General features: G+C 47.4%; 1 protein-coding gene across 3 annotated transcripts in view; it reads right to left on the minus strand.

Moving 5' to 3' along the window:
- Positions 1 to 1108: 1108 nt before the first annotated feature.
- Positions 1109 to 27285, minus strand: part of LOC125739104 (calcium-dependent secretion activator 2-like) — a 74613-nt gene continuing 48436 nt past the window's right edge. For 2 of the 3 annotated variants that reach the window (XM_049008861.1, XM_049008858.1), the window contains 18 exons: positions 26438 to 26574; positions 23434 to 23621; positions 20918 to 21019; positions 19985 to 20048; positions 19374 to 19497; positions 17984 to 18081; positions 16497 to 16653; positions 15771 to 15912; positions 14196 to 14315; positions 13319 to 13348; positions 12447 to 12593; positions 11245 to 11392; positions 9267 to 9341; positions 8602 to 8685; positions 8439 to 8471; positions 4972 to 5079; positions 2353 to 2457; positions 1109 to 2034 (listed from right to left, as the gene is read on the minus strand). In XM_049008861.1, coding sequence (XP_048864818.1) covers positions 1864 to 2034; positions 2353 to 2457; positions 4972 to 5079; positions 8439 to 8471; positions 8602 to 8685; positions 9267 to 9341; positions 11245 to 11392; positions 12447 to 12593; positions 13319 to 13348; positions 14196 to 14315; positions 15771 to 15912; positions 16497 to 16653; positions 17984 to 18081; positions 19374 to 19497; positions 19985 to 20048; positions 20918 to 21019; positions 23434 to 23621; positions 26438 to 26574 — 2033 coding nt within the window. In that variant the 3' untranslated portion in view covers positions 1109 to 1863. The remainder of the gene's footprint in view (positions 2035 to 2352; positions 2458 to 4971; positions 5080 to 8438; positions 8472 to 8601; positions 8686 to 9266; positions 9342 to 11244; positions 11393 to 12446; positions 12594 to 13318; positions 13349 to 14195; positions 14316 to 15770; positions 15913 to 16496; positions 16654 to 17983; positions 18082 to 19373; positions 19498 to 19984; positions 20049 to 20917; positions 21020 to 23433; positions 23622 to 26437; positions 26575 to 27285) is intronic. The other variant, XM_049008859.1, reaches the window with a different exon arrangement.

Below are 27285 nucleotides of genomic sequence, written 5' to 3' on the forward strand. Positions count from 1 at the left end.
GACTGTGTGTTGAGACTCCAGGAACTTAAGGAATTTTTCAAGAGTATATCTCTCTGGATTTCAGGACAATCGAGGAGACAAAATATTACCTTCTATGAAAGAGTGTTTTTTTTCCACGACATAAATCCAAACACAGTGTAGCCTATTCAAAACAAGAACCACAGCATAAATGCAATTACTCGCTCTGTCCTTATGTATAATATTTAACCTGATAGACAGCCTACATATTTATTAACTATCAAAATATAATATAACAATTCCACCAACGCTGTTAGATATAATGTGTTTTCAAGACAAAACACTTTTTTTTATTATTAATCTCACAATAAAATTGCATATGTTAAATTATACTTTGATAACGATCATGATAATTATATTTAAGTGCTAATAATTCTCTATTTTGTTAGTGTCCTGTTATTGAAGGTTTAACCCAAACTCCCTATCTATGTCGATACAGCACAAAGTATCACAGGCGTCCACTGCCAGGCACGCGCGAACCTAATCATCCTGTCGGCATTTAACAGATAAACATGTATTGAGCAGGATTACTGAGTTTGGTTGACAATGAGTATCAGTCGCGGGTATAAACAATCATAGAACTCGAATTAAATTCATATATTGATATATTAACAAACCGAAATTAGAATTGAACTTAAACATCCTAAAACGAGTATAAATTGGGCATTTGCATTCAGTATTTTTTAATACTTCTCCAGATTCTGCTAGAATCTTATATTACCAAGGTCATTGATAATATACAGATGTGACGGTCAAATTACAGTTTCTGTGGTAGTATAAAGTCTATTTACAATTTATCTGATAAAAAAAAAAATAATCCAAGACACTTAACATGACATATTCCTATAAATATTGTTTACAATACATACATTAAAATACTAAAGATCATGTACTGCTAACCCTCTTTACTAGAAAATCACTTAAGTCTTAACCATTTTATTCCATGTTAACATGATTCACAAACTTGTTTTTCCACATTTCCCTAATGTTTCGTATGTGTTTTATTTATATCCACATATCAATTTTAGCACAAGAATATTATAATTTATGCGTTTATGCTTAATTTGGTGCAGAAATGGAGACGAGCCTCTTCTCGCATTAATCACTTTTATTTTAACACTTTCAACTCACCTGAAGAAACACAGGTGCACAGATGACAGTATAAACATACAAATTTGCCCCGTTTTTCTGCTCGCATCTTTACTGACCGAAGTTTCTCAAGGTGTTAGTAACAAGTCAGCTTGGCTAATCTCTCGAGCACAATTCACTGTGGACCAAGCGTGCGCTCGCAGGTATAGTGAAATGTCATTAGCAGGCGGTGAATTTAAACACACATATAAAGGAAAATCACTTTTGTGGCAGATGTTTAACTTTGGTCTTTACCGCAGTAAAGAAGGAGCGATAACTCTGTGGTCGATTCACCAAACAAAAGTGCTCATATTCAATGTCTTCGCTGGAAGCTTTTTCCCTACAACAAGCAATTTGAGACGTCCTCACCTCTGCGGGTCAAAGACGCCAAACGTTCAATGCTTGTGTGGACCTTGACTTAGCAATTTCCATGCTCAGCTTGCACACTCAAAGCAGTTTACATTAGAAACCATACTTCAATATCAGGACATTTCCAAATGCTTCAGTTCACATCAATGGGAAGGAAAATATATATAATAAACAGATAGTCTGCCGCCTGGTGTCCATTAAGCAGTACTGCACTAGCAGGATGACCTCTGATTAGGTACAGTACTGAATGTTCAAGGACACATATTTTTCAGAGCTGATGTTGTGGCACATGTAAATTCACCATCCTTCTTCCGTAAAGCTGGTCATGAGAGCCTCCCTCAGGGTGATCTAATCGTCCTCTTGGTCACTGTCCCTCATGGAGATGCCTTGTAGGCCTTCCCCCTCACTGACCGTCACTGAAGCCTCTTCCAGTGTTAGCCGATTGTAGATGGCCTCGTAACTCTTGTTGTTCAGGGTTCCATCGAGTACCCCCTGCAGCCTGAAATCACGGTACGTTTTCTGCAGCCAGGGAAACACAGAGATATACGTATTGGAAGCATACAAGCATACACACCAGTACCAAGCCTGGCCATACCTGACCTACCGCTTTTTGGTGGCCAAATCAACAATATTTTAATACAGTTTTTTCTTTCATAAAAATGTTATAACCCAGAACATGGAGCCTGTAAGGAAGGTCGCTTCTTACTTAGCGCTGAAAGACAGTCATTTAGTAAACATCAAGTGCTCATATTAATAACCTAGGGAAAAATGAGCCTGATGGCCCACAGATTGTGTCACCCACGTGGGTGCGAGGGGTCACCGCCACGGCACGGCTACCTTCACAATCTTGATAAGGGTTCTCAGCTGGTAGGTGTGCAGCTGCAGGTCAAGTCTGTCTGTCAGCCAGAGGCACACGACCTTCATGGAGTTGGTATACCATTGCTAGGGGACAAACAGTTAGACAAGCAGTCAGAGATGTTTGCGTGGGTCACCGCGTATCGAATCCCGCCATGGGTGACACTCATTTTAACTCCTCGTTTATCTACAACTTTCTATGGGTCTGTGTTGCATATGAAGCAAACAGTCTATCACAGATGAACAAAAAATGGAGACTCAAGTAAAAGTAGTCAACTCATCAAATGGCAGTGAGGTGAAAAACAGACCTGTAAGTTGATTAAGGCCATAGGATATGGGCGGGGGGGGGGGGGGGGGGGTGGACAGGAGGAGGAAGAGCTAATCTGGAGGGGTGCTCTGTCTCACTGCTTCTTGGGTCTCAGTCATCATACATCTTGCTTCCTGGGTCTCAGTCATCACACATCTTGCTTCCTGGGTCTCACTCATCACGCCACCCACTTTCTGAGTCTCAGTTATCACACCTCCTGCTTCCCAGGTCTCAGTCATCACACATCTTGCTTCCTGGGTCTCAGTCATCACTCCACCCACTTTCGGGTCTCAGTTATCACACCTCCTGCTTCCTGGGTCTCAGTCATCATGCAAGCTGCGTCCTCCATCACTGCTATTCAGTTATCTGTCATGAGCAGGCTGCACCCCTGTTGGACAACTTGGGCTCAAACTGCACAGGTTTGGTGGTGTTTGTAGGAGTCTGCATCTAACTATAGGCCAATCAGTCTAACTTGTATAACTGGTAAAGTTATGGAGGCTATAATCAAAGAGAAAATGGTAGATTACCTGGACTCTAATAACATTTTGCGGGATAGCCAGCATGGATTTAGGAGAGGTAGATCCTGTTTAACAAATCTGTTGGAGTTTTTTGAGGAAGCTACTCAGGAAGTTGATGATAAGAAGGCCTATGATGTCATCTACTTAGATTTCCAAAAGGCTTTTGATGTTGTCCCCCACAAGAGGCTCCTACTTAAACTCAAAGCGACAGGTATTTTAGGTACCGTAGCGACCTGGATTGATAACTGGTTAACAGCGAGTAGTTATAAGAGGCACAATGTCAAAGTGGGCTTGCGTTCATAGTGGGGTACCGCAGGGTTCGATTTTAGGACCACTATTGTTCCTAATTTACATAAATGATATGGATACCAATATATACAGTAAACTGGTGAAATTTGCAGATGACACCAAGGTGGGTGGTGTAGCAGATACTGAATTAGTGGCTCAGCAGCTACAGCGGGATCTTGATTTAATTAGTGACTGGGCCGATACCTGGCAGATGAAATTTAACATCGATAAATGTAAGGTACTCCATCTAGGGAGCAGAAATATAAAGTACAGGTATTTCATGGGTGTCACTGAAATAAAGGTAGCTGATCATGAGAAAGACCTTGGTGTGTATGTTGATGCTTCCATGTCCCATTCTCGCCAGTGTGGGGAAGCAATAAAAAAGGCCAATAGGATGTTGGGGTATATCTCCAGGTGTGTGGAGTTTAAGTCAAGGGAGGTAATGCTAAGATTATACAATTCCTTGGTGAGACCTCACCTAGAATATTGTGTGCAGGTTTGGTCACCATATCTTAAAAAGGACATTGTGGCCTTAGAAAAGGTGCAGCGTAGGGCCACAAAAATGATTCCTGGTCTTAGAGGAATGTCATACGAGGAACGGTTACTTGAGCTAAATCTGTTCAGTCTCAAGCAAAGGAGACTGAGGGGGGACATGATCCAGGTATATAAGATTCTAACAGGTTTGGATGCTGTTCAAGCAAATAGTTACTTCAGCATTAGTTTAAATACACGAACTCGTGGCCATAGGTGGAAATTAGCGGGAGAACACTTCAAGCTGGATTTAAGGAAGCACTTCTTTACACAGCGTGTAGTCAGAGTATGGAATACCCTTCCTGATAATGTAGTGCAAGCTGAATCCTTGGGTTCCTTTAAATCAGAGCTAGATAAGATTTTAACGACTCTGAGCTATTAGTTTAGTTCTCCCCAAGCGAGCTTGATGAGCCGAATGGCCTCCTCTCGTTTGTATAGTTCTTATGTTCTTATGTTCTTATCACAGTGCCACACCCTTTCCCATGCTGGTGTGCCCCCACACGGAGAGGGAGGGGCAGGGTGTTACCTGACAGAAAACCAGACATCAGTCTAATCGCCAGTCCGAGAAGGCACCAAAACCAGGTGATGCTGTTCAGGAAACCTGTTGTCCTGTTTTTGCATGTTACTGTACATATTCTCAACCAAACTGAATCCTAATACGTAAATAGAAAAAAATCAATCATCCATCCATCCGTATGTCCTCTACCCTCTTATCAGGGTCACTCAGGAAGAATAATTCATCTCCTTCCATCGTTCACATTTTCAGTTTTAAAGCGAGCCCCTCGTTTAACACGAGGAAAAAAATGCCTTTATCATGTTGACAATGGCCACACACATACGAGCCTGCTGAATGGCGAGAGAAACATTATAGCAAATAATGTGACGCGCATCCATGACCTTGAGACAACTGCCAAATATTCCTTTGGATTTTGTTGGTGGCTGAAGGCTGCTGCTCACCTCAAACAGCTTCTCCACGTACATCTCCTCAATGACACGCTCTCTCAAGATGTCTTGGTTCTGCCTCACAAAGGTGATGTAGGTATCAGCCAGATCCATGCCGGGTTTCTGCATGGAGATGAGGATGATGGGAATTGGGGGGGGGGCAGGCATTACAGGTGTGAAATTGGTACGGTCGATTCCCAGCCTGGTCCCCCAAACCCCCGAACAGCTCAGCCAATCTGCTTAATCAGAACAATTTTTACCTCGGAAGCTTATTGTGACCCTAAAGCAATGGATTAAACAGAACTCAGTAGGGAATATCTATAGTGTTAGGATAATTAAAAATAAACCACGTAACCAACCAACTAATCAACCTGGGGAAAAAAATACAGTAAAAGGCCGCCAATAGATTGTCTTTCCATTTATGCCATTTAAAAATTGAAATGTCCAAAAAAACTGCATTCTGTTTAATTATAATTTAGCTAATGAGCCTATTACTATCTGTATTTCGAGCAGAGGATTTTGACCGTTTTGTTGACAGCCCTGTTCATGTGGCGGTACAGAGATTTGGGCAGAAAAGTGCCGCGTAGTTTATGCCTGGACTCCACTGAAGAGCAGCTGTGCACCGTCACACAGAGATATGGCATCTTCATCGCCAGCCTGTGGGTGATGATCTGCTGATGAACCGCCGACAGACGGCAGGAAACATCTCACTTATCTCTGAGGGCATTGGCACTGTTACTGGGCAAGCTCATTTCCTGGTGAGCCACCGAGAGCAGGATGTGCTCTTTATGGAGACACACACAAGCAGCAGTGGTGTTTACTGACATTCAAACTACACATTTGTGTGGCGCCCCCTGTTGGCCACAAACAGTCACTACATTGAATATTACATAAACATCTTCCTTATTTAGGTGTTCTGCTAATCAGCGAGCTAACTACGATCTCCTGACTCTACCTGCTAGCCATTTATTTAGTATTTGAAACATCAGGTGGGGGGCAAGTGACTTTTTGTGTGAGGTTACAGGAACCACAAATCTGGCCCTGCAGACAAACATATGTGTATAGACCAGACCAGTGTTTCCCTCAGATTTCACAGTTAAAGGCATAAGAAACTGATCAGCCAGTCATATCTGATCACATCACTCTGCTTCCTTTAATAAGAACCGACGGCTTGGTTTTGTGTGACCCAGAATCCCAGTGAGATGCACCAGTGGAACTGGGGGGACATCGAGCAACCTCGTAACCATTCCCCAACCCACCATATTTCGACTGACTCCAAAACTCTGCGAAATACCACATTTGTGCATTAGGAACCGAAACAAGACTTTCCTTATTTAAAGGGAGCGTGTCAAAAGGCCAGTCATTACAATGTTATCTAAATATAGCGACACAAGTCGGATAACCGTGGATGTTAAACTATACATGCCAATTAAATGCATTGAAAAAACACATCTTTTTAATTAGCAAAGCAACATATTAGCAGTAGTGGTACTTTGTAATCGGCGCATCCTGGTAATGCTGTAATTGTTTTGACGGGTTTCACACCGGATTCTGCAGGGGATGCTGCTGAGGACTCGTCTCTGGGGCTAATTATCACACCTGACTCCCCGTCTCTGTTCCTCAGCATGGAGACGGGCAGAATTGACGGACACTCGTGACATGCTCCGCCATACAGCCAGTAGCTTTCGCACATGAGATAACGACACGCATGGGATATTAACGGGCTCGTTCCTTGTTAACGACCCCCCCCCCTCGCCCCACCCCAGTCCTGGCAGATGGGTGCTTCACACCTAGACAAACACTCGCATTCTACTTCAGTGTGCGGGCTACGGAGGGTCCTTAATCACAACATGCCCAAGAGAGAGCTGCTGATCACACACAGACACACACACACACACACCTTAAATAGACCACCACTGCATCTACCGAAAGCTCATTTCCCCCATGACCCGACTGCAACATCCTTTAATGAGGGAAAGCCTGTTAGGAACATTCTCCATATTTTTATAAGAGATGGTGAACACGAGGTCCGTCTGAACCGGATCAGGTAACGTCAGCCATTTTCATGGGTCATGGGTCGTGTGCCGCTCGAACCCAGCACCCCGAGGTTCTGAGTGGCTGTCGTCCCTGTTGGGCGAGATGGTGCTCAGCCACACACCCGACGCTGAACTGCGGCGAGGAGATCAGAGATTTCCCCCATGTCATTCTGAGCAGTAGGAGTGACGTCACCTCCCACACCTGGGAACCTCTGTAACGACCAGCCGGTTTGACCCAGTCTTCCCCTCCCTGTACCATTCCCCGCCCCCACATCAGAGTGACAAAGGAGTGCTCACCAAGCTCCTTTGGCCGTGACAGCGGGGGCTGCATTTACGCCCACACTATGCCGGCCCGACGTTACATGGTAGTGAACGTGACCACGGCCTGCCAGTGCTAATCCTCAAAAATGTCAAAATAGTTGTTTTTTTTTAACCCCGCCGGTGTGGGCGGGGCAAGGTGCTCGTTAGCAATGAATACCAGCGATACCACGATTCCGGATTAGACGCGGATTAATGAACGGTTCACTGGGAACGAGAGAGTGAGGAGGTGGAGGTGAAGCGTTTTTAGGTAATTACACAGCCCGGGAGTTGGGCCTCCTGTCCCAGGTGCAAGCGGATGTGTCTCAGTGCGTGTGTGTCTGGGGGGGGGGGCTATGTGTGACTGGGCCTTCCAAGCCAAGCCCTTCAATGACAGTCCAAACAAAGAACTCGAGAAGCTTAATCTCTCGTGACAAGAGTACAAATCTGTTTGCGGCTCTACTCCCCCCAAAGAGCGGCCTCACCTTCTTCTCTATTCACTTTGCACCGAAAAGCCTAAGCGGAGGTTACATTATAATTTTAGGTCAGGTTGGGACATCAGCTCCGTGGAACAGGGTGGGTGGGGGTCAGCACGTCCGGCAGGGACGACGCGTCTCAGAAAAACAGGCATGAGGAAATTCTCCCACTTCCTGTCCGACCAGGCGACACCTGTGCACCAACGTACACCAGTGACACCTGCAGACTTCACTGCCTGCCGTCGACACGGCGAGACATTAGCGGTTTATTTTCTTTGCGATTTCCCTTTAATTCAGTCCTAACAAAAATCTGGCGACACACATTTACTTAAACTTTATATTGATTATTCAGTGCAACAGGAAAACAGGTAAACAGAATTACTGCGATCTGTGTCACACACAGCCTCTTACAGACTCTCTATCAGCTATAGCTGTTTTTAACCCAAACAAACAAAAGATGTTCTGATCCAAATCTTTGGCAGTCTGGTGCTGCTCTCTCACCCAGTCCCTGTGAGCGATGCTGCTGTCTGAAATTACATCCGCTAAATGAACACGCCTTCCCCAACGCACAAGAACAGCACCATCATTCGAGGTCTGTCTGATCACAGGACACGTGTTTTTCAATTTACTGCCTACGACGGGCACCCAGCCCGAGCGAGAGGCTAATACTTACAGGAACCTCCACATACTTGGCAGCTGCTTTCACCTTGAAAACAAGAAGAAAAAAAAAATCATTCAAATCAGCGAATTTCGCTCCCTGGGACTGTGTACAAGCAACTTCCAAATGTGCAAACAAACAATGATTGCTTTGTTCCTGGTGAGACAGCGTGCCTTACCGTGAAGGTCAGCAATGAGGAGAAGAATGTACCCTCGTCGTATCTGGAGAGCTTGGACAGGACCGTCTCTAAAACGGCAGAAAACTAAGGAAAGAACCCACCCCCCAAGGAAGATATTTTAATTGTTTCTAACCAAAGAATTTCATGAAATTATTCAATACCCCATGAATGGTCATTTACATTCAAAATGACTAAGAGTTTGCAAGATGCGAAATATCGCAAACATTTAGAAATAATAATAATAATAATGGCTTTTTATGCCCCCCCCAGAATTTGTAGGAAAACTTGACACGAGAATGACAATCAAAGGCTCGGGCAGTGGAAACACCTCATGTCCACAGATACAAGTTAATTCACTTGGCAGCAGACCCTCTTCACGAGGTCTTCCTAATAAATGGGGGTCCTTTTTACATGGTGTGGGGGTGGTGGGCTCAGCTAATAATCGCACAGGCGAGGAAAAGGCCCCCTGCTTGTTAGTCTCCCATCCAATTTCCAGAAGATGGGAAACAGGGGCTGCAGTATAACCACGAGCAGCTGTAGTGTCTTTGCGAGCAGCAACAATGTATCCGCGAGCAGCAACAGCGTAACCGCGAGCAGCAACAGCGTAACCGCGAGCAGCAACAGCGTAACCGCGAGCAGCAACAGCGTAACCGCGAGCAGCATACCTTAGACACCAGGGAGGCGATCATCTCCTTAAAAGCATCTTCAATCAGTATGTCCACTTTGGACCGGTTCTGGTGCTACGGACAGAGAATTGAGGGGCAGGCACAGTGGGTCATCTGTTGGATCTAAAATGACCCCCCCCCCAAAACTGGCTAATGAAACATTATGAAGTCCCAGTCAACCTGGCCACCCTCCTGCAGTATTTACACCTCCAGAAAAATAGACACACATTTTAGTTTCAGATTTTTTCCCTCAAGTTTCCCTTTGTAGGGACCAAAAAAGTGGTACCCACAATGTGAAAATAACAGGTTTTCATTACTGTGGACACACACACACACACACACACAGTGGAGAAAATCTTCCCATGTTCTCGGCTGAGTTAAGCAGCTAATAAGTCTATTATGCGCCTGAATGGAGTTCCTGCTCTCATTTAAGGAGAAGGAATTCGAAGGATACTTTTTGTGTTTCCCACAATTAAGAGAGTCTTGTGTTTTTCCAAAGAGCAGGTCCAGCTGGGGGACCCAAAGGCCGGCACTAGATTCAATTAACCCGCCATTTCACGTCCGCTAACTCGTATTCATCGTTTATTTAAATCTCGCCGTGCAGAGATGTGGCAGGAGCATCTTCTGCCCGCAATGGTGGGATGGAGGGGCGGGGCCTGTCCTGGCCAACAATGCCCTTTGTCAGGGGCCTGAAGTACAAGGGCAAGGTTCCCCTTCCAGATTCTCCTGAAGCCTTTCTCCCCGAACATGAAATGGCAGCTTATTTCATACCAAGAGCATAAACACCAAACCTCGCAGATGTTTTACCCCAATTAACACTTCGGTCCCTGCTTTTAATTCTCATTTTAAGCAACAGACAAAATCTTTCCACTGTTTGATTTTACAGGGGTCCTAGAAATTTGTACATGACACTGCGCGTGCATAATATTATGCATCTGGCTATAATCACCGGCAGCACGTATTAAAAACATTTTTCATTCGCTTGATGCTGAATAAACTGTCGAGAGGCCTTATAAAGGAGGACGACATGTACCTTACAACTCCCAGTTCAAAAGTAGGCTGTCTCTATTCCAACACCTCGTATCAAATTATTTTGTACACAGGGGTGTCATCATCTAATAGAGCAGCTAATCTGCTAGACTGTTCTTGCTCACAGATATTAGTGACTGAGGTTAAATGGCTTATTGTCACTGGGTCAAAAGTATTCACAGAAGCTCACAGAATCCAGTTTGATTGGTTATCTTGAAAAGGGCATTGGCCAATGAGTGGACAGCCTGCAGGTGAAACTCAAAGGGTGTTTCTCAATATGCGTACTTGACTGTACTTGTGTTCTTGTGTACCCGTTTTACGTCCTTTTACGTCCATTGCCGAATACTAGCTCCAATACGAAGAACAGAAGTATGGAGGATGCTAAAAATCCCCGGATGTCGCTCTCACTCCCCCCCCCCCCCCCCCCCCGAAATATCAAGGATATATGGGCTGCATTCTAGCCAAACGAGCCCAATCCCATGATTCACTGCACCCCCAAGTTCATTTTTGGGAGGCAAGTTAACAAGAGCGGTCTTGCCAAAACCACGAGTATGATCTTTGCATTCTTGGTATTGAGAAGCACCCCAAGTCATGTGACCTGGGGTGGGGATCCTGCTGATGACATGGGTGGTCAGTAGGTTAAGGATCTGTGCCCTTGCCGGCAATTTCAAATCCCATGGCTGGCAGACTAGTACCTCACCAGCCTCTGCCAGACAAATAAATGTGAAATGTGCCTCAGACAGTCGCGGTTTGAGCGGGTTTGGCTCTGCCGGCTGCATCTTCCTATGTCTGTATCTCCCTCCTCTCCCAGCCACAGACGAGGCTGGCAAGCATTTCAGGCTGGAGAAGCGAGCGCCTGCTCGGCCCGGGCCTCCACTCTGCTGGGACAGGCTCGCCGGCCCCGGGGTCTTCCCCGCCCCCTCAACTCGTCCCCAGGCCATAGGCCTACCTCCTGGCCTGCGTCCAGCAGGCAAAGCTTGAAGCAGTGTTTCTTGGCGTGCAGCAGGGCGTTGAACATGCCGCAGATGGGCAGGCACACCCGGAAGTCCGGCGACTTGCTGGCCTTCTGCATCTTGGCGTCGAAAGCCGCTTTTGTTCTGCCGGGAAGGACAAAAAGGCCTCTGGAAATGGGACTCCTCCAGAGACCAATTAAAAACAGACCGTCTCGCCTCCTTGCAAGCGCGGCTCGGTGGCGAAGGCAGCAGCCCCGCGAATAAACACCGCCGCAAGTCACGGCGGGAGCTGGTGAACATTCCACGGACGTCCACGGCGGAAGGGCGTCTTGGCCACATGTGTGCGCGCCTCACACTTCACCAGGGTAGGCCAAAGCAGTGGGACACACCATGAAGGGTGCATGAGGCACTTCGGTGGTGGAGGGGGGCCCACGCAGTGGGAGGGGAGATGATGACACGCAGACAGCAAAAAAAAAAAGGCGCCTGGGAAATGGGGAGCGGCCAAGCCAGTAGTGACTGATCCATCCACCCATCCATACGTCCATCCATCTGTTCATCATCCATCCATCTGTCCCTCTGTCCATCCATACGTCCATCCGCCAGTCTGTTCACTGGTCCGTCCATCCATCCATCCTTCCATCCATCCGTCCGTCCATCCGTCCGTCCATCCATCCAACATCCATCCATCAGTTCATCATCTATCTGTAAATCCCTCCATCCACCCATCCATACGTCCATCCATCTGCTCATCATCCATCCATCTGTCCCTCTGTCCATCCATTCGTCCATCCATCAGTCTGCTCATTAGTTCGTCCATCCATCCATCCATCCTTCCGTCCATCCATCCATCTGTCCATCCATCCATCAGTTCATCTATTTGTCAGTCCCTCGATCCATTCACCCATTCATTCATCCATTTATCCATTACATGGCCATGAGTAATAATTAATAAATGGTTAATTAAACCTCTTCACACTGGCTAGTCCCGCACGCGGCCCACAGTTCCACGCACCTCTTACCGGCGGCTAGTCACGCGTGGCCTGTGGCTCAACGCACTTCTTCTCACAGGCTAGTCCCACACCTCTTCCCGCTGGCTAGTCCCGCGCGCGGCCCACGGCTCCACGCGCCTCTTACCGCCGGCTAGTCCTGCACCTCATCCTGCCGGCTAGTCCCGCGTGCGGCTCACGGCTCCACACACCTCTTCACACAGGCCTCCACCATGTTGCTGGACATCAGTCTGACCCTGTGTTCCAACTGCTGGGCAAACTCAGGCTCTGGCCAGTGTAGGTCCAGCACGAACATCTGCAAGGCATCCAGCTTCCAGAAGAGGTCCTCAGAGCCGCTGCTGGCAAGAGATCCATCACACACAACCAGAAATACACTTTGACAACAGTTTTGATGGAGAATAGACCTTACTGCAGTATCAGGTTAGGGGAGTGTACATGACCAGGAATTATATAAAGGCAGACAACAAATATTCCTAATTTAAACATTTCTGCTCCAGATACATATATATACCAAATCAATCAATCAATCAATCAATCAATCCTGTCTTCTCATTTATAGAACAGCAGCCACCCCAAAGCCCAGAGATACAGGAGTGTCTCCAGCTGCATGTGTCAGTGGTCAAACTGGGACCCACGGTGCTTCCGCAGACGATAAAGGAGCATGGAGAAATCAACAGGAGGGCGTCAAACGGGTCGTGTTTGGCTGGTATGTGGGTGTGAGAAACCCATCCCCGATGTACGCTTGGCCACCAAGCCAAGAGGGCCCCCCGGGGGGTTTTCCACACATTGCCCAACCCCCAAATTTACAGCAGCATCTTTAGGCCACCCTAGTGTTGACTAGGTGCCAGGCAGGCCTCCGTCAAGCATATGAACGCTAACGAGCATTAACGAGGGGGGCGGGGCTCAAAAGTTCATGCCGGTGGAATAAGAGCAAGGGGGCGTTATAGGCATCGTGGGACACATTGGCCTGCGTCACCGACACACACATACTGACCAGTCAGAACGGCGAGCTCGGCCCTGTGGAGGAAGCAGATTGGAGAAGGAAATAAACCAGCATACTTACAAAACATCAGGAACGTTACTCCCCGGCAAGCTGGAAAATCAGAAGCAGAGAGTTAATTCCATACTGAAAAAAATAATCACCAAGCAGACCACGGTGTGGAGCAGTGAGCCGGCAGTGGCGGAGGAACGGCAGGATCCAAGCAACGTAGCAGGGGGACATGTTTGCTACCCCGAGATGCTGTCATCTCATCCCCAAACAGACCCAAGGACTCACGGGACTCCGTTTTGGCCCACAAAGGAGCTTTTATGCTACCGGGGGGGGGGGAGGGGGGGGGTCAATTCAAAACGTCTGGCTAATTGGTTTGCACCCCTCCCCCCACCCACTGGCAGGCCTACGTGTCAACGGGGCGGTACATCGAGGCAGGGCGCTTTGCCCCCCAGATGGATTTCTCCCTCCAGGGCCTGGGGGGGAGGGGGGGGGAGCATTAGGTACAGGTCCCCTGAGGTCCTCACAGCCTTCGGGAGAAGTGTTAATGAAAAGCGTTGCTCCTCGTCTTCAAGAACGGAACCGTGCTTTGGGACCTTGTGGCGGGCGACGCGTGCAACGCATGCATCACGTGCATCCAAGCTGTGACTCCATCCCCCCTTCACAGGGTGGCCTGTCGCCGGAATATTCCGGCGTGCCCAAGGACGTTTGTCACCTGAATGCATCAGCGTGGTTAAAGGCCAGTGCCACGTGAAAACACAGGGGGGATAGAAAAAATGGAGCTTTTTCTTAAAAAATACCCTTGAACCGGATTTTAAAAGCATTTTCTGCACAATATAAATGCATTTAGGTTTAGGAGTTACTTGCTAATTGGGAACCAGAGCTCAGAAATGACACAAGGAAGCGGGACACAGGACACGGAAGCCCCCCACCCCGGAGGAGCCGTACACACGTGTTGTCACACAGTGGACCCATCCAGGAGGGTGCAGAGAAGCCAGGCAGCTGGGGGAGGCTGACAGGCAGGCTGGGAACTTTGGGCAGGGGCACGCCGGGCAGGCTGTCCGTTATCGTCCTGTGAAAAAACAGCAGGGGCGGGGCGACAGCACCCTGACTGAGCGGGCCCCTCACCCCCCACGGGGTAGCGGCACATGGCCATCGCAGATACCGCTAATAATGCAGCTCCCAGCGGGACTCCATATGCGCAGCCTGGTGAGTCGCTGTCTCCATGGGGGGCATGATTCTCACTCCAAATACGAGAGATTAAGTGAAAAGGAAAAAAAAAACAAGCAACAACAACAATCATATCTGGGAGGGGGTCCCGGGGGTCTCAGCCACTGAGGAAACTCAGTCCTGCAGCACAACAGCCCTGTAGCCCATAAATGAATCATAACAGGCGCTTCCACACTGAAGTTCCGGAACTATCTCGATCGGGAACTTTCCTGAGTCACTTTCACACTGCAAGACAGAACTAGAACTTTTATGCTAAATAAGCATGGGAGACTAGGAACTACACTGACATGATAAAACGACAGAGGATAATAGAGTTATTTTGTTAGTAATTAGTTAGTTATTGGGGGAATTGATTGTGATTTATATTACATTTATACAACCCGTGTTTATGACTGTTATTAAATCTGGCCAACAAACCAATCTTTTGTTTTCCAGAGAATAAAGAAAGATGCAACGTTATCCTGCTAATAAGCACTGGCAAGTTTCACCGGTGATGGAAGACAAAAATATATTGGTTGCAATATATATATATATATATTTTGCAATGCAGGAAAATGGAGACACAAGGAAAAACATAATCCCGCAATACTGCACATAGGATTGCACATGGATCAATGTTTGCTCCACTATTTCTATCTCATTTTCTGCACTTCCATGTAACTTCCATGTTAGTGCTGGTGCTTGTGGTCAACCAATCAGCAAGCTATGGCTGTAAGGGTTAACCAATCAGCAAGCTATTGCCATAAGCACCTCCAAAGTAGTTTGTATTGCGACAAAAACTACGCAGTCTGGCGGCTCTCGACTATCCACCAGCGGCTCTCGACTATCCATCAGCGGCTCTCGACTATCCACCACGGCTCACGTTTTACGCATTTCTCATGCATAGCCTCTGTGGTTTATGCTCTCCCATTGGCCAATGCTGACCCCACATGCAGAGTCACGCACTCGCCTGTTACGCATTTCCTAACACGGCTCCGCGGTGCATTCACAGTGATCAGACCGATGCTCGGACGCGCTCTCCGCCCCCATGTAGCAGTGCCCTTGGTCCCCTTGAAACAATAGACTACATCCTTGTAAGGAGTCGTCAAACGCAAGACCAGTGTTTGGAGGCGACCTTCTGCCATCGTCAGGGTCTGCAGAGCCCAGCCTGGACGACAACTCAACTCTCTGACCTGTTACCATATTGTTAAAATAAATTCAGCACCTTCCATGCTCTCTAAGATGGTGATCACATCTTGTCTATGGCTTCTGGGGTCAGAGGGCACGTGATGCACAGAGAGGAAGCGAAGAGCCATACTTGACAGACTGCCAGGACTCCTGCTCAAAGCTGCGGTGGATGAACTGGGCAATGGACGCCTCCATCAGGTCGACGTAGCGCACCACCAAGGGCAGGAATGTGTCCTGCAGGTGCCTGTGGAACACCCCGTTGCACAGGAGAGCTGTAGAGAAAGGACAAGGTGATTGGCCCATAATATGGATGACATATAGATTGTTACTATACATCAGTAAGATGACCCAAGACAGAAACACAAATAGAGTGAAGCATTGGGTCAGAGGGCACGTTTAAGGACTTTGCTGAAGGACTCAACAAGACAGCTACTTTACTGAGCCCATAGGGAAACTATTTGTCAGTGAATAAACCATGTCAGACATCATTGGTGTGACAATACAAGCAGGGTAAACACATAAGACTCATAACATATTACACCAATAACCACACCTACACACACACACACACAAAAACATAGGCTAAGAGAACAACAAACCCGTCACAGACACATAGCATCAGTCCACAATCACCCACCACTGCACAAGGACATTGCTGCTTCACTGAGCATGGGATTTCAACCAGCAACCTTCTGAACACAGGCACAGAGGCTAAACCCATTGAAACACACGCTGCCCCCCAGACAAATTGATTTGGCAAACCTAGGTCCACCAGAACACTCGCAGTTATCTCTAACTCGTGGAGCTATCCGTCAGATTACTGCTCTACAATGAGCAGGACACAGGACCCACTCACGCTCAGGCCTCAGGAAGTTGTTGAACATCTGGAAGAGGGGGAAACTGTCCCACGAGTCGCGGGGCTGCACCTGCAGGGCGGTGTCCATGTCCGCGGTGTACAGGGACAGGAAGGCCTCAGCGTGTTCAGCCATGGCGTCGGGCCACCAGGGGAAGGCCTGGAGGAACCAGCAAGAATGGCGATGAAACGGAATCGGGAGTCCTCCGTCAGGAGCGAGACGCGAAACAGACGCAACGTGAAAAGAATCACAGGAGAAAAGCGAAGCGAAATGAAAAAGATAGATGGATCTTAAGAGAAACACTGAAGGACTAAGATCGGAAATCGTCATCTTCACAAACTCCTATTCCCTGTGCTACCTTGTTAAAGCCATAATTTCAGGGAGAACTTCATTGTACCACTTTCCGCATTACGAGAATGAATGTGAGGTACAAAGGGTCAGACATTATCTGATCCATTCATGGATTGATAATATTTAATTTCTTGAAATTGGAAACATACTCTAGGGTCTTTTGGCAAAGGATTTCAGCTTGATCTGTATCTCAATGAGCTTAATGCTGCGGCAAAATAGCTGGATTTACAAAGGCTGCTAACTCGTCAGCCCTACAGCTCAGCCCCCTGCTTGATCCTACACACCTCCTTCCGGTCTGACAGGTCATCTTCCATTCTCCATCATCAAACTGTCATTTGCATTCTAAGTAACAAAAGGGTGCCTCTCTAGTCTGCAGTTGACCTCCCAGCATTTATGGTGACAAGGCTACATAACTGTCAACCGCCGGATCTGTCTTGAGCAACAGCATTCAACGAAAAGTTCCGCGTTCCAGTGGACGGCGTGTTCGGCATTCTGCACACCCTCACACGGTGTGCCTTACATGTCAATGAGCGCACATGTGAATGAGTCGCAGCTAAGCTGCGCTTGGAGCAATGAGAGGGCGGGCGGACATGGTGGAAAAATCCTGGTGATGACACCTACCTCCCGTCCCTGCAGGAGGCCAGCGTGAAAGAGAGAGAGAGTCATCTGACTAGCTTTCAGACATTTGAACAATGTATCATAGACTTCATAGACTAATTACTGTATTTATCCTGTAAAGAGATTAGCACCAGGTGTATTGGGCTTATTGTCTGATGCTGTCAGACAGTCCTAAGAAATGTGACATTCTAGTTCTCAGAATTTGGTTACAGAGGAGCTCAAGCCCTCAATTCTCTCCCAGTATGTTTATCCCCCATAAAAATGTTCCCAGCAACAATCAACTAACAGGGTACTAAGAACTTAGTTTTAGACAAACAAACAAACAAACAAACAAAGTGTCTGGTTATTCTGTTTTCCACAAAATCATCATTATATCCACAGTCAAACGGTGCTCATGTTAGTATTGATGCAAAAACTTGTATGAGAGATTGCATCACATTGTCACACAAAACCATAGAAAGTCTCGTAAGAATTGGGAGATTATTGGTTACAGCTGTGGAAACGAACGGCCTGATCTCACCTCAACGTGGTGCTCATGGATCTGTTGCAGGACTTCGATACCCAGACCTGCCAGTTTGATGATTGCCTCCAGACGTTTTTCTGGAGAAGCCTGAGCTTCTGGTGAAATACCAGCAGAGAGACACACACACCAGCAATGGGGATCTCATCATGACTGCCAGCGAAACAGGTATGTGATCAACATAATCCCTCACCAATCCAGACTCGTCACCTCAGACGCTCCCTCACCAATCTGGACTGGTCACCTCAGTCGCTCCCCCATCAATCCAGACTCGTCACATCAGATGCTCCCCCACTAATCTGGACTCGTCACCTCAGACGCGCCCTCCTCAATCCGGACTCGTCACCTCATACGCTCCCTCATCAATCTGGACTCGTCACCTCAGACGCTCCCTCATCAATCTGGACTCGTCACCTCAGACGCTCCCTCATCAATCCGGACTCGCCACCTCATACGCTCCCTTATCAATCTGGACTCGTCACCTCAGTCGCTCCCCCACTAATCCGGACTCGTCACCTCAGACGCTCCCTCATCAATCCGGACTCTTCACCTCATACGCTCCCTCATTAATCCAGACTCGTCACCTCATACGCTCCCTCATTAATCCAGACTCGTCACCTCAGACGCTCCCTCATTAATCCAGACTCGTCACCTCAGTCGCTCCCTCATTAATCAGGACTCGTCACCTCAGACGTTCCCTCATCAATCCGGACTCGTCACCTCAGACGCTCCCTCATTAATCCAGACTCGTCACCTCAGTCGCTCCCTCATTAATCAGGACTCGTCACCTCAGACGTTCCCTCATCAATCCGGACTCGTCACCTCAGACACTCCCTCATCAATCCGGACTCGTCACATCAGACGCTCCCTCATCAATCCGGACTCTTCACCTCAGACGCTTCCTCATTAATCAGGACTCGTCACCTCAGACGCTCCCTCATCAATCCGGGCTCCTCACCTCAGACACTCCCTCATCAATCCGGACTCGTCACATCAGACGCTCCCTCATCAATCCGGACTCTTCACCTCAGACGCTCCCTCATCAATCCGGACTCTTCACCTCAGACGCTTCCTCATTAATCAGGACTCGTCACCTCAGACGCTCCCTCATCAATCCGGGCTCCTCACCTCAGACACTCCCTCATCAATCCGGACTCGTCACCTCAGACGCTCCCTCATCAATCCAGACTCTTCACCTCAGACGCTTCCTCATTAATCAGGACTCGTCACCTCAGACGCTCCCTCATCAATCCGGGCTCCTCACCTCAGACACTCCCTCATCAATCCGGACTCGTCACATCAGACGCTCCCTCATCAATCCGGACTCGTCACATCAGACGCTCCCTCATCAATCCAGACTCTAAATCTCAGATCCTCAAACGGGACTGACCTTGGATATGTGAGGAGTCTGTGAGCTGAGAATAATTAACCTGAGCTGCTTTCCTCAGACATTTCTGGACAAGCTCTCTCAGTTCCTCTGTCGGAGGTGGTGATGAGATGTCCTTCATCAGGACCTGCGAGGGGTGTTGGCAATGAGGAAAGACAGGGAACCATTGTTGCATTATGGGAAAGTTCTGCACTAAACAAATGTTTGTATGTTGTCCCTGACAGTTTGACACAGTCAAAAACACTCAGGTCTAGTTATTTAACCGTAACAAAACTAAATGCATGTTGACAATCTCAGTTTAAATCAAATCAGTTCAAAATCTGTTCAAACCCTCAAACTTAGTGGGTCTGAAACATTTTTGACAGCTCCGAGCTCTGTGACCACAAATAAACTGACCAAAAAAGCACCACATTTCCATAGCTCAGTAGTGACTTTGAGCGCCTGGATTCATCAGCCTGAGTTCTGAAGGTAAGAGGGGTTGTTTGATTTCAGATAGTCGTTACTACAGGGCTGTGTAACGAGAGAGGAGCTCCGCAAATGAGAGAATTATCTGGAAATTCTCGTGCTGGTTCGCACAGAACCCAGTCCACATATCCATAATAAACCTGACATACCCTCTCCAGCAGAGACAATGTGGCTTTGAGCGCCCCCTCTGGCCGCCCAAATGGAAAGCAGTACCTGCGTACACACAAGAACATGCAGGTTTTTTCACATCCACCTCTATTTCCCACCCCTAAAAAAAATGGAAATTAAATACACAAAGTTGGGGCACTTGAGGATGTCAAAATGATGGACCTGCACACAGCAGAAAAAAAGTGAGAAAATGAAGGCGTGGTCACTGTGGAGAACAGCGATTCCCATTATCTTTTTCTGCGCAGAAACAACAATGGCTTTACTGAATGGCTTTTGAAAAGAGTGGAATCCTGTACACATGTGACTACAGGGATGAGAACAATCCATACATCCATCAATGGTTAGGTTCATGAGGGGCTGTAGTCTATCCCAGGCACCAAAGACTGGGGTTTTTGCTGGAACAAGAACAGTCCAGGACAAAACACACAAAATAATACATACTTCCATAGCGTTAGGAAAGACCAAAACCTGCCACTTGGGTGTCCAACAGAGAGTGCCAGTCCTGCCTGGACCACCTCCCAGCCTATAACCAACAGATTTATATTTTACCAAAGGTGATTAGCAGTAGGGGGAAGGGTTAACAATGAGCTACACACTGAGCTACAGGAGCACCCCGAATACCTGAAAATAGGCATAGACTGCTGGCCCTCAATGACAGAGGATGCAGGCCGCAGCCCAAAGTCTGACGTCAGCCAACATAAAGAGGTTTACAGGGTCGCCTTTAGCCCCTAGAGGGGTGGAGCCTGGGGCTGCTAAGATGCTAAGAAAAGTGAGCAGAAAAGTGCATTATGGGTAGAGTGGATGAAGATTCAGAAACCAAACCAAACAACATGGAAACAGCGTGAGCCAGGCCCAGAGCCTCCACCCCCAGCAGAAGCCACGAGTCAGAGAGACACGGAGCTCATTCTCCGTACCTGAAGTTAATGATCTGGTTCTCCAGCAAAGTCAGAAGCTGCTTTCGCACCTCCTCAGACTGCTCCTTCTCCTCCTGCGTGATGGTGCCCAGCCCATCTGGTCTGGAAAAGATGTTTCACACACGGTCATGCACCACAGAATACAGTTTCTGAAGATCCTGCATATCCTCCATTGAGAAACTTCTCTGAGAACTTTGTTAGGATTACTGTGGTTTCTCACTATTGACACAATCCATCCATCCAGCCTGTTTATCTACCATACAACCGTAAATGAAAACTCATATATAAAAGCAGATATAAAACATGATACAAACAGAAAAAAAGCACACAGGCTGCAGAAATAATTAGAGTCAGAATGGTTGTGGGATCAGGAAAACATCAGCGGGGCTTGCGTGGGTCTTGTTCCTTGGCTGGGATCTGTCCGGACCCTGCGAATCTCACCCCCGCCTCGGTCACGTTTCGCATCGTGAGAGAGCGCCTCTCCTCTGCTTTTTAAACACGGCTTGTGCACTTATTGTTCCGGCTGTGCAAGCGGCCTGTTCAGGGAGAAACGCAGCGTTTTCCCTCCTTTTCAGCAAGCGTCTGTTAATCCCACGGCAACAAAGATGCAGGGGCTGGCCGGGGCTCTCATCTCCTTTCATCCTGGCATAAGAGGGGGGAGGGGGGGGTGTGTGTGTAGTGCCCCCACCTTCACAGGCCCCCTGTTCCGGGCTCAGGAGAGTTGTACTACATGTTGCCCCCTTGGTCACGCTGCCCAACTGAATGCTGAGACCCGATGACTAGGCTACTCGTGGCCATAGACCCGAGGCTGGGAGTTTAGGGGCAGAAGCCCTATCTGTATTCCCCCCCCCCGGGTCAGTCAGGGGAGCGCGGCGGGCTGCATGGTCACCATCACCACAGCTGTCACCACAAAGAGGATCCCTATCCCAGCCTCGCCGTCATCGCCAGCTCTCCATCCACAGTAATACCGTTTGCAGAGAAAGCAAAGCAACCTTCCTGTAAATCCCCTATAGGTCCGTGTGCCGCCTCTTACTAACGACTACAGTGCAGCACACAGGCTGACCCTCCCATAAACCCAGGGGTGTGACTGGAGATTTTGGGCCCCTGAATCATATCGGGCCCCCCAATCCAAAGCAGTCCAATCATGTTTCATCATCCTAGCTGATTGTGCTCATGAATACACTATAAATCGACGCTTCAATCGATGTCAAGGTAAAACGGTATAAAAACCGCGTGCCTGGGAAGATCTGAGCGCTAAATAATTTATTTTCAGAGGCGACGAATGCTAACCAGTACTCCGTGTTGTTTAAACGATAAACCGAACTTAATCACTTAAACCAGACAGCTGACTAAACAAAACCCGGATATTCGCAATTAAAAGGATGATTTTTATTTTTTTTTAAACTAAAGAGCTTAAAATAAAGAGAAATATGGTGAAAAACAGACCGACATATTTGTCACATCAAACTGACAAACTAAAAATTTCATTTGTCCTTTTAGGGGGAATTTTAATTAACTGTGTAGTTACACCGTTTCTCAGTGTGTCAGGAGAATTAGCCTTTTAAAACACGCCTTCGCGGTAAACGCTGCTCGGAAACGGCAGAGTCTGACTCACACGCAGAATCCCTAATTACGGAAACAATATTACTTTTTATTTAGAGGTAATTAACACGACAGGGTTTCTTGTCATCAGACGAGATGCGCCGTCCTCCGCATTTCAGCGCTGACACGCGGTCAGGCTCCCGTGCAGGAGAAAGGCGCTTCTGCAACAGGCAAACAGCATCTTTAGGATGAAAACGTACATTCTGGATTTTTGCTTTGCTGATCTGTGAAGCATATTCAGAGTCATACTCTAAAAATAAGTTACCTCCATTCCCCAAAGTTTTTAGGTTTTTTGAGGCGTGTCCTTTCCATCACTTTACTTATAAAGCACATTTAAAAACACCAGGTGTCCAAAGTGCCATAAACAACCAATCAATCCATCCGAGATTCGGCGTATCTCCATATTGTAGCTGTCAGTCACACATGCATTACTGTATGCATACTGATTATAAGTTAGATATGACAGTGGGTCATTATCCAGCCGGCACAGCGGCCCATTCTCCTGCTCCTGTTACACTAAGCGATACACCCGCTAATGTCCTACAACGTCCACGTTCAGACGTCTGTCCATCAGTGTATGCTATTTACTATGGACCATGGACGATCAGGTGCGATCAGGTGCGACTCGATCAGGTATAATTCAGCGTAAGACTGTGTGGTGCAAAGGAGGGTAAAAATCCGCGCCTTCTGCATGTCCTCCCCTCCACTAGGCTTACAGGCAATGTTACAGTCGGAGGTTAATCTGGACACCTGGTGCTTTGTGCATGTAGGGCTGACCATCAATATATTTCAGAATGCATGGGAGGCCCCCCAGAAACAGTTGCCATACAAAGCTTCTTGCTGCCCCCCCCAGACAGCCCAAGTGTGACTTCCCAAGGGCCCGTCTCCGCAAACACCACATGCCATCGAAACACCTGTTTCCGTGAATGTGGGATCCGCAGAAGGCGAAGCTGTAATGCAGTAGGGTGGGGTCAATGAGGACGCTCCTCTGGCAGTACTCCGTCAGGTCGCGCAGGTAGCAGAGGTGCCGGTGACAGCCCCTAACGCCATAGCGGGAGCAGTACTCATCCAGCACGAATACCTGAGCCGGACTGAACCAACCCTGCAAAAACAGAGGGGGGAGCACGAACACCTGTCCAGGGCAGAACCAACACTCCAGATGCTGCACAGGTCAACACAAAAAACTACTTAGGCATTCATTTTTACTTATGTTTAAGAGCTAATCTAAAGCAATGAACAAATATATAATAGTTAATCAAAAAGCATTAACGTCTATGTATATAATGTGAACGACAATGTTGAAAATCTACTTTCGAACAACCTGTTACAGAGTCAATAGAAATTATTAAAAAGACATATAAAAAACAGTGGAAGATTAAAATGAAACAATTAAGTGATTATTCTAGAATTATCCACAAATTACAGATGGCACAGAGTAATTCTAAGGCTGGCTACAGTTATTAGAGTGTAAATTCATCACATAATGACTAAATTATGGCTGAATCTTACAGAGTTAATTAAGCTGGCATTCAAAAGAAACCTCCACAAATTAGCACTCTAACGATGTTCGCCCCCATCGCCATGCCGACTCAGAACTAATTCCGTTTCCAGGAATGGCGATGACCCAGGTGGATGCACCCCCGCCCCCCATGCCAACCTCATGACCTCTGCACAGATGCGACACGCGAACACGATGTCACCTTGGTGGTCCATACCTGCCGGTCAATGCGAAGGTGGTTTGATGTACACTGTTCACGGGGGGGGGAGGGGGGGGGCGTGGGGGGGGGACAGATGGCCAGTAAACTGCCTTGGCACTGACCACTGCATTAATGGGCTGTCTGCCTCGTTATCCCTAACAAAGTCGTTCCTGTGAGCTTCTTACAGATCGGTCCTATCGGTACTTTGTAAGTTTCTCCTTAGTGAACTTCATCAGACAGAGAGAACCGTTTAAGAGAAACTTAATGGATACTGTTTGGGACCAGCATCCTGTCCACTCACCGGAAGTATCATTAAGAAATCTGCACGCCGACAATGATAATAGCTTGTGAAGTTGAGCCAAAAGACAGATCCGAGTGCCAAACTGCCACCTGAGATGCTTACGAACGCGTGACAATTTGTGATGTGTATCATGAATGTGGCCAGGACATCCGACATGGGTGAAATACTACAGTACTCCAAGTTCATTCTTCTCAGGGTGTGACACAGAAGGATTAGACAAACCTGCGCATCCATCCAGCCATTTATCTTGCTCAGGGTCAGTGACACCTCATTCAGATTTTCAGATTACAGAAGGTTTCTTTCTGACATGAAGTTCAGCTATAAACTAAGGAAATCAGTGAGATTACAGACACAGATTTCAAGTCTAAAAATGTATAACATTTTTTCCTACCAATTTGAAAACAGATCTATTAATACTCAAATGATATCTGAAGACAAATAGAAATCTTTTGAACTACATTTTAATATAAAGTTTGTGAAAAAAAAAAATTCATGACATTCATGCAGTTTTAAATTGACTTGGTATATATTTTGCACACAATATTTCTGTATATTTCCCTTAAAGGAGCCTTTATATATTCTGCTGTTATTTGTCTATATAACTTGAATTCTTATAGAATATCCTGCACATGATTTTGACCCAACATTCAGCATGCTGGAGATACATTCAGCAAAAGCCCTGTTTCCTGCAAACTAATTTGTGAACGAATTTGACTCTGACTCTCAGCGTCGTCTCCCGGAGCTCAGAGACGAGCCGCAAGGTCATATTCCATCCGTCCCAGGAGATGCCTACGGTAACAGAGGTAATCCTCTGTGTTTTTACCATCGCTGGTGGCTTCATCCGAGCCTTTTGTTGCATTAGGATTCATTCACTTCCAGTTCATAGGCCTTCTCTTTCTAATTAAAAGCGTCTTAATTGCATCACCAGTAAGATACGATGGCGAGCGTGTGTGTCACGCAGCGAGGTGGGAATTAGCACGGAGGCAAGATGGAGGATCGGGGGGGGGGCGTGCATGACACAATTATACGACTCCTCATTTGACGATGGCAGGCACCCAGCCCAATTATGTTTAAAGTAGCAGCACTGGGCAGTGGGTGGGGTTTCCCAGAGCCCCACCCACCAGACCCTCATCGACACGTCTAGTTAATTGACACTTACTTAAACTCACCGAATGCAACATCAGACACCCACACACTCGAAAATACGACCCCAGGGGTCTGTGACAGCCAAAGGCCCCAGCCCACGTAACCCCCCCCAAACAGCTCAGTCCACACATTCCCGATTTGTTAATCACACTTGTTGTGCTATCGCTATAGCAGGGTTTAGCATTACTGGCTAATAAGTCCAAACCTCCCGCAGAGTTAATAAGCCTGCTTGCGAATAAGCAGGCCTGCCTGTGGCAGAGCGAGCCAAAAGACCCAGTTACAGGCCCCTTTGTCAGTCACCAAACGATTAGCTGACCTTTTGTCATTTATGAATGTATTTACCATCCCTTTGTCAGGTACAGAGCCAGAGGTACACAATGACTGCCGGTCACATTGCCGTGCTGCCAGGTAGACAAGGAAGCCAACACAGGTGTCGAAGTTCACTCCGCCTCTAAGGACTGAATCAGTGTGAATAAAGACACCCCCCCCACTCCCCCTGCGAGGAAGCCTGGAATCCCTGCTTCATTGAACAGCGTTGAGAGGGCAGAATTTTCCTATTTGGCAAGTAATGCCTGGAATCCACCGCCCTAGGATAGCCTGAGGGGGTGTCCCCTTTCCCAAACAGGACCGTCGACTCGCTTGCCTTCTCTTCCCACCACAGAGGGCTTCCCCCATTTGGCCACTCACCGGGATTCCCACCGCGAGTCACCAAAGGCGCCACATGTTCAGCGAATAACACGACGCCCCCCTTCATCGCTGATGCTCCTTACTCACCAAACAGCAGAAAGAGTCGCTCATCCTGTGCTGGAGCGTCCGTTTCTGCAAGGTCCGGAAGAGGGCCGTGTGGTCGAAGTGGCAGGGCACGGCCGAAACCAGCTCCTCCACCGTTTGCTGCTGGGACCTTTCTAAACCTGGTACCATAAAAGGATAAAAACAGGTGGGAAAGGGAGACACAAGGCATAAGACTCCAGAACCGACTAAGTTAACTTCGGCTGACCTGCCGATCGCAATCGATTTCTTGAAAAGGATGGATTTGTGACATTGAGTGTCTTCACTGGGAGAAACATCTGCTTCATACTGAGGAAACAGCATGATTTGCATTTTTGTGGGTGTCCCGCTTCCTGTAGTGTTTTTATGTGCAAAATGCTGCATAAATCGTTGTCATCAACTGATATTGCTAACAATGGCTAACAATTACCTGGGTTACAACTGGGGCCTGATTCAGAAAGCAAGATTTCTTGCTTAGCCAGATAACTTCTCAGATTTAAGGTGGCCGGGGCTAAATGTAAGTGAACAAAGATTAAGCCCATTAAAGTTGGGTACCTTAAATCTGACAAGTTATTTGGCTAAAAGAAGAAACCCTGCTTTATGAAACAGGTCCCTGGCATTGCTAAATGGTTTTCTGACTTGCTGCACTGGAACGTGGCTAACTCGGGTGTGACATCATTCCCATCTCTGACCTCCGACCCCTGAGGTAAATGTCCTGCTCCATTACAGAGAGAAATTGTCCTGCTTTTACCCCTCTCACTAACACTCGAGATGCTGCACACATAAATATATTATATTGCTTGATGGTTTTACCCAAAGCAACTTACAGTTGAGGGCAGGTTTACGATTTATGG

Source organism: Brienomyrus brachyistius, chromosome 3 (genome assembly GCF_023856365.1).
Source record: "Brienomyrus brachyistius isolate T26 chromosome 3, BBRACH_0.4, whole genome shotgun sequence".
Taxonomy (NCBI): domain Eukaryota; kingdom Metazoa; phylum Chordata; class Actinopteri; order Osteoglossiformes; family Mormyridae; genus Brienomyrus; species Brienomyrus brachyistius.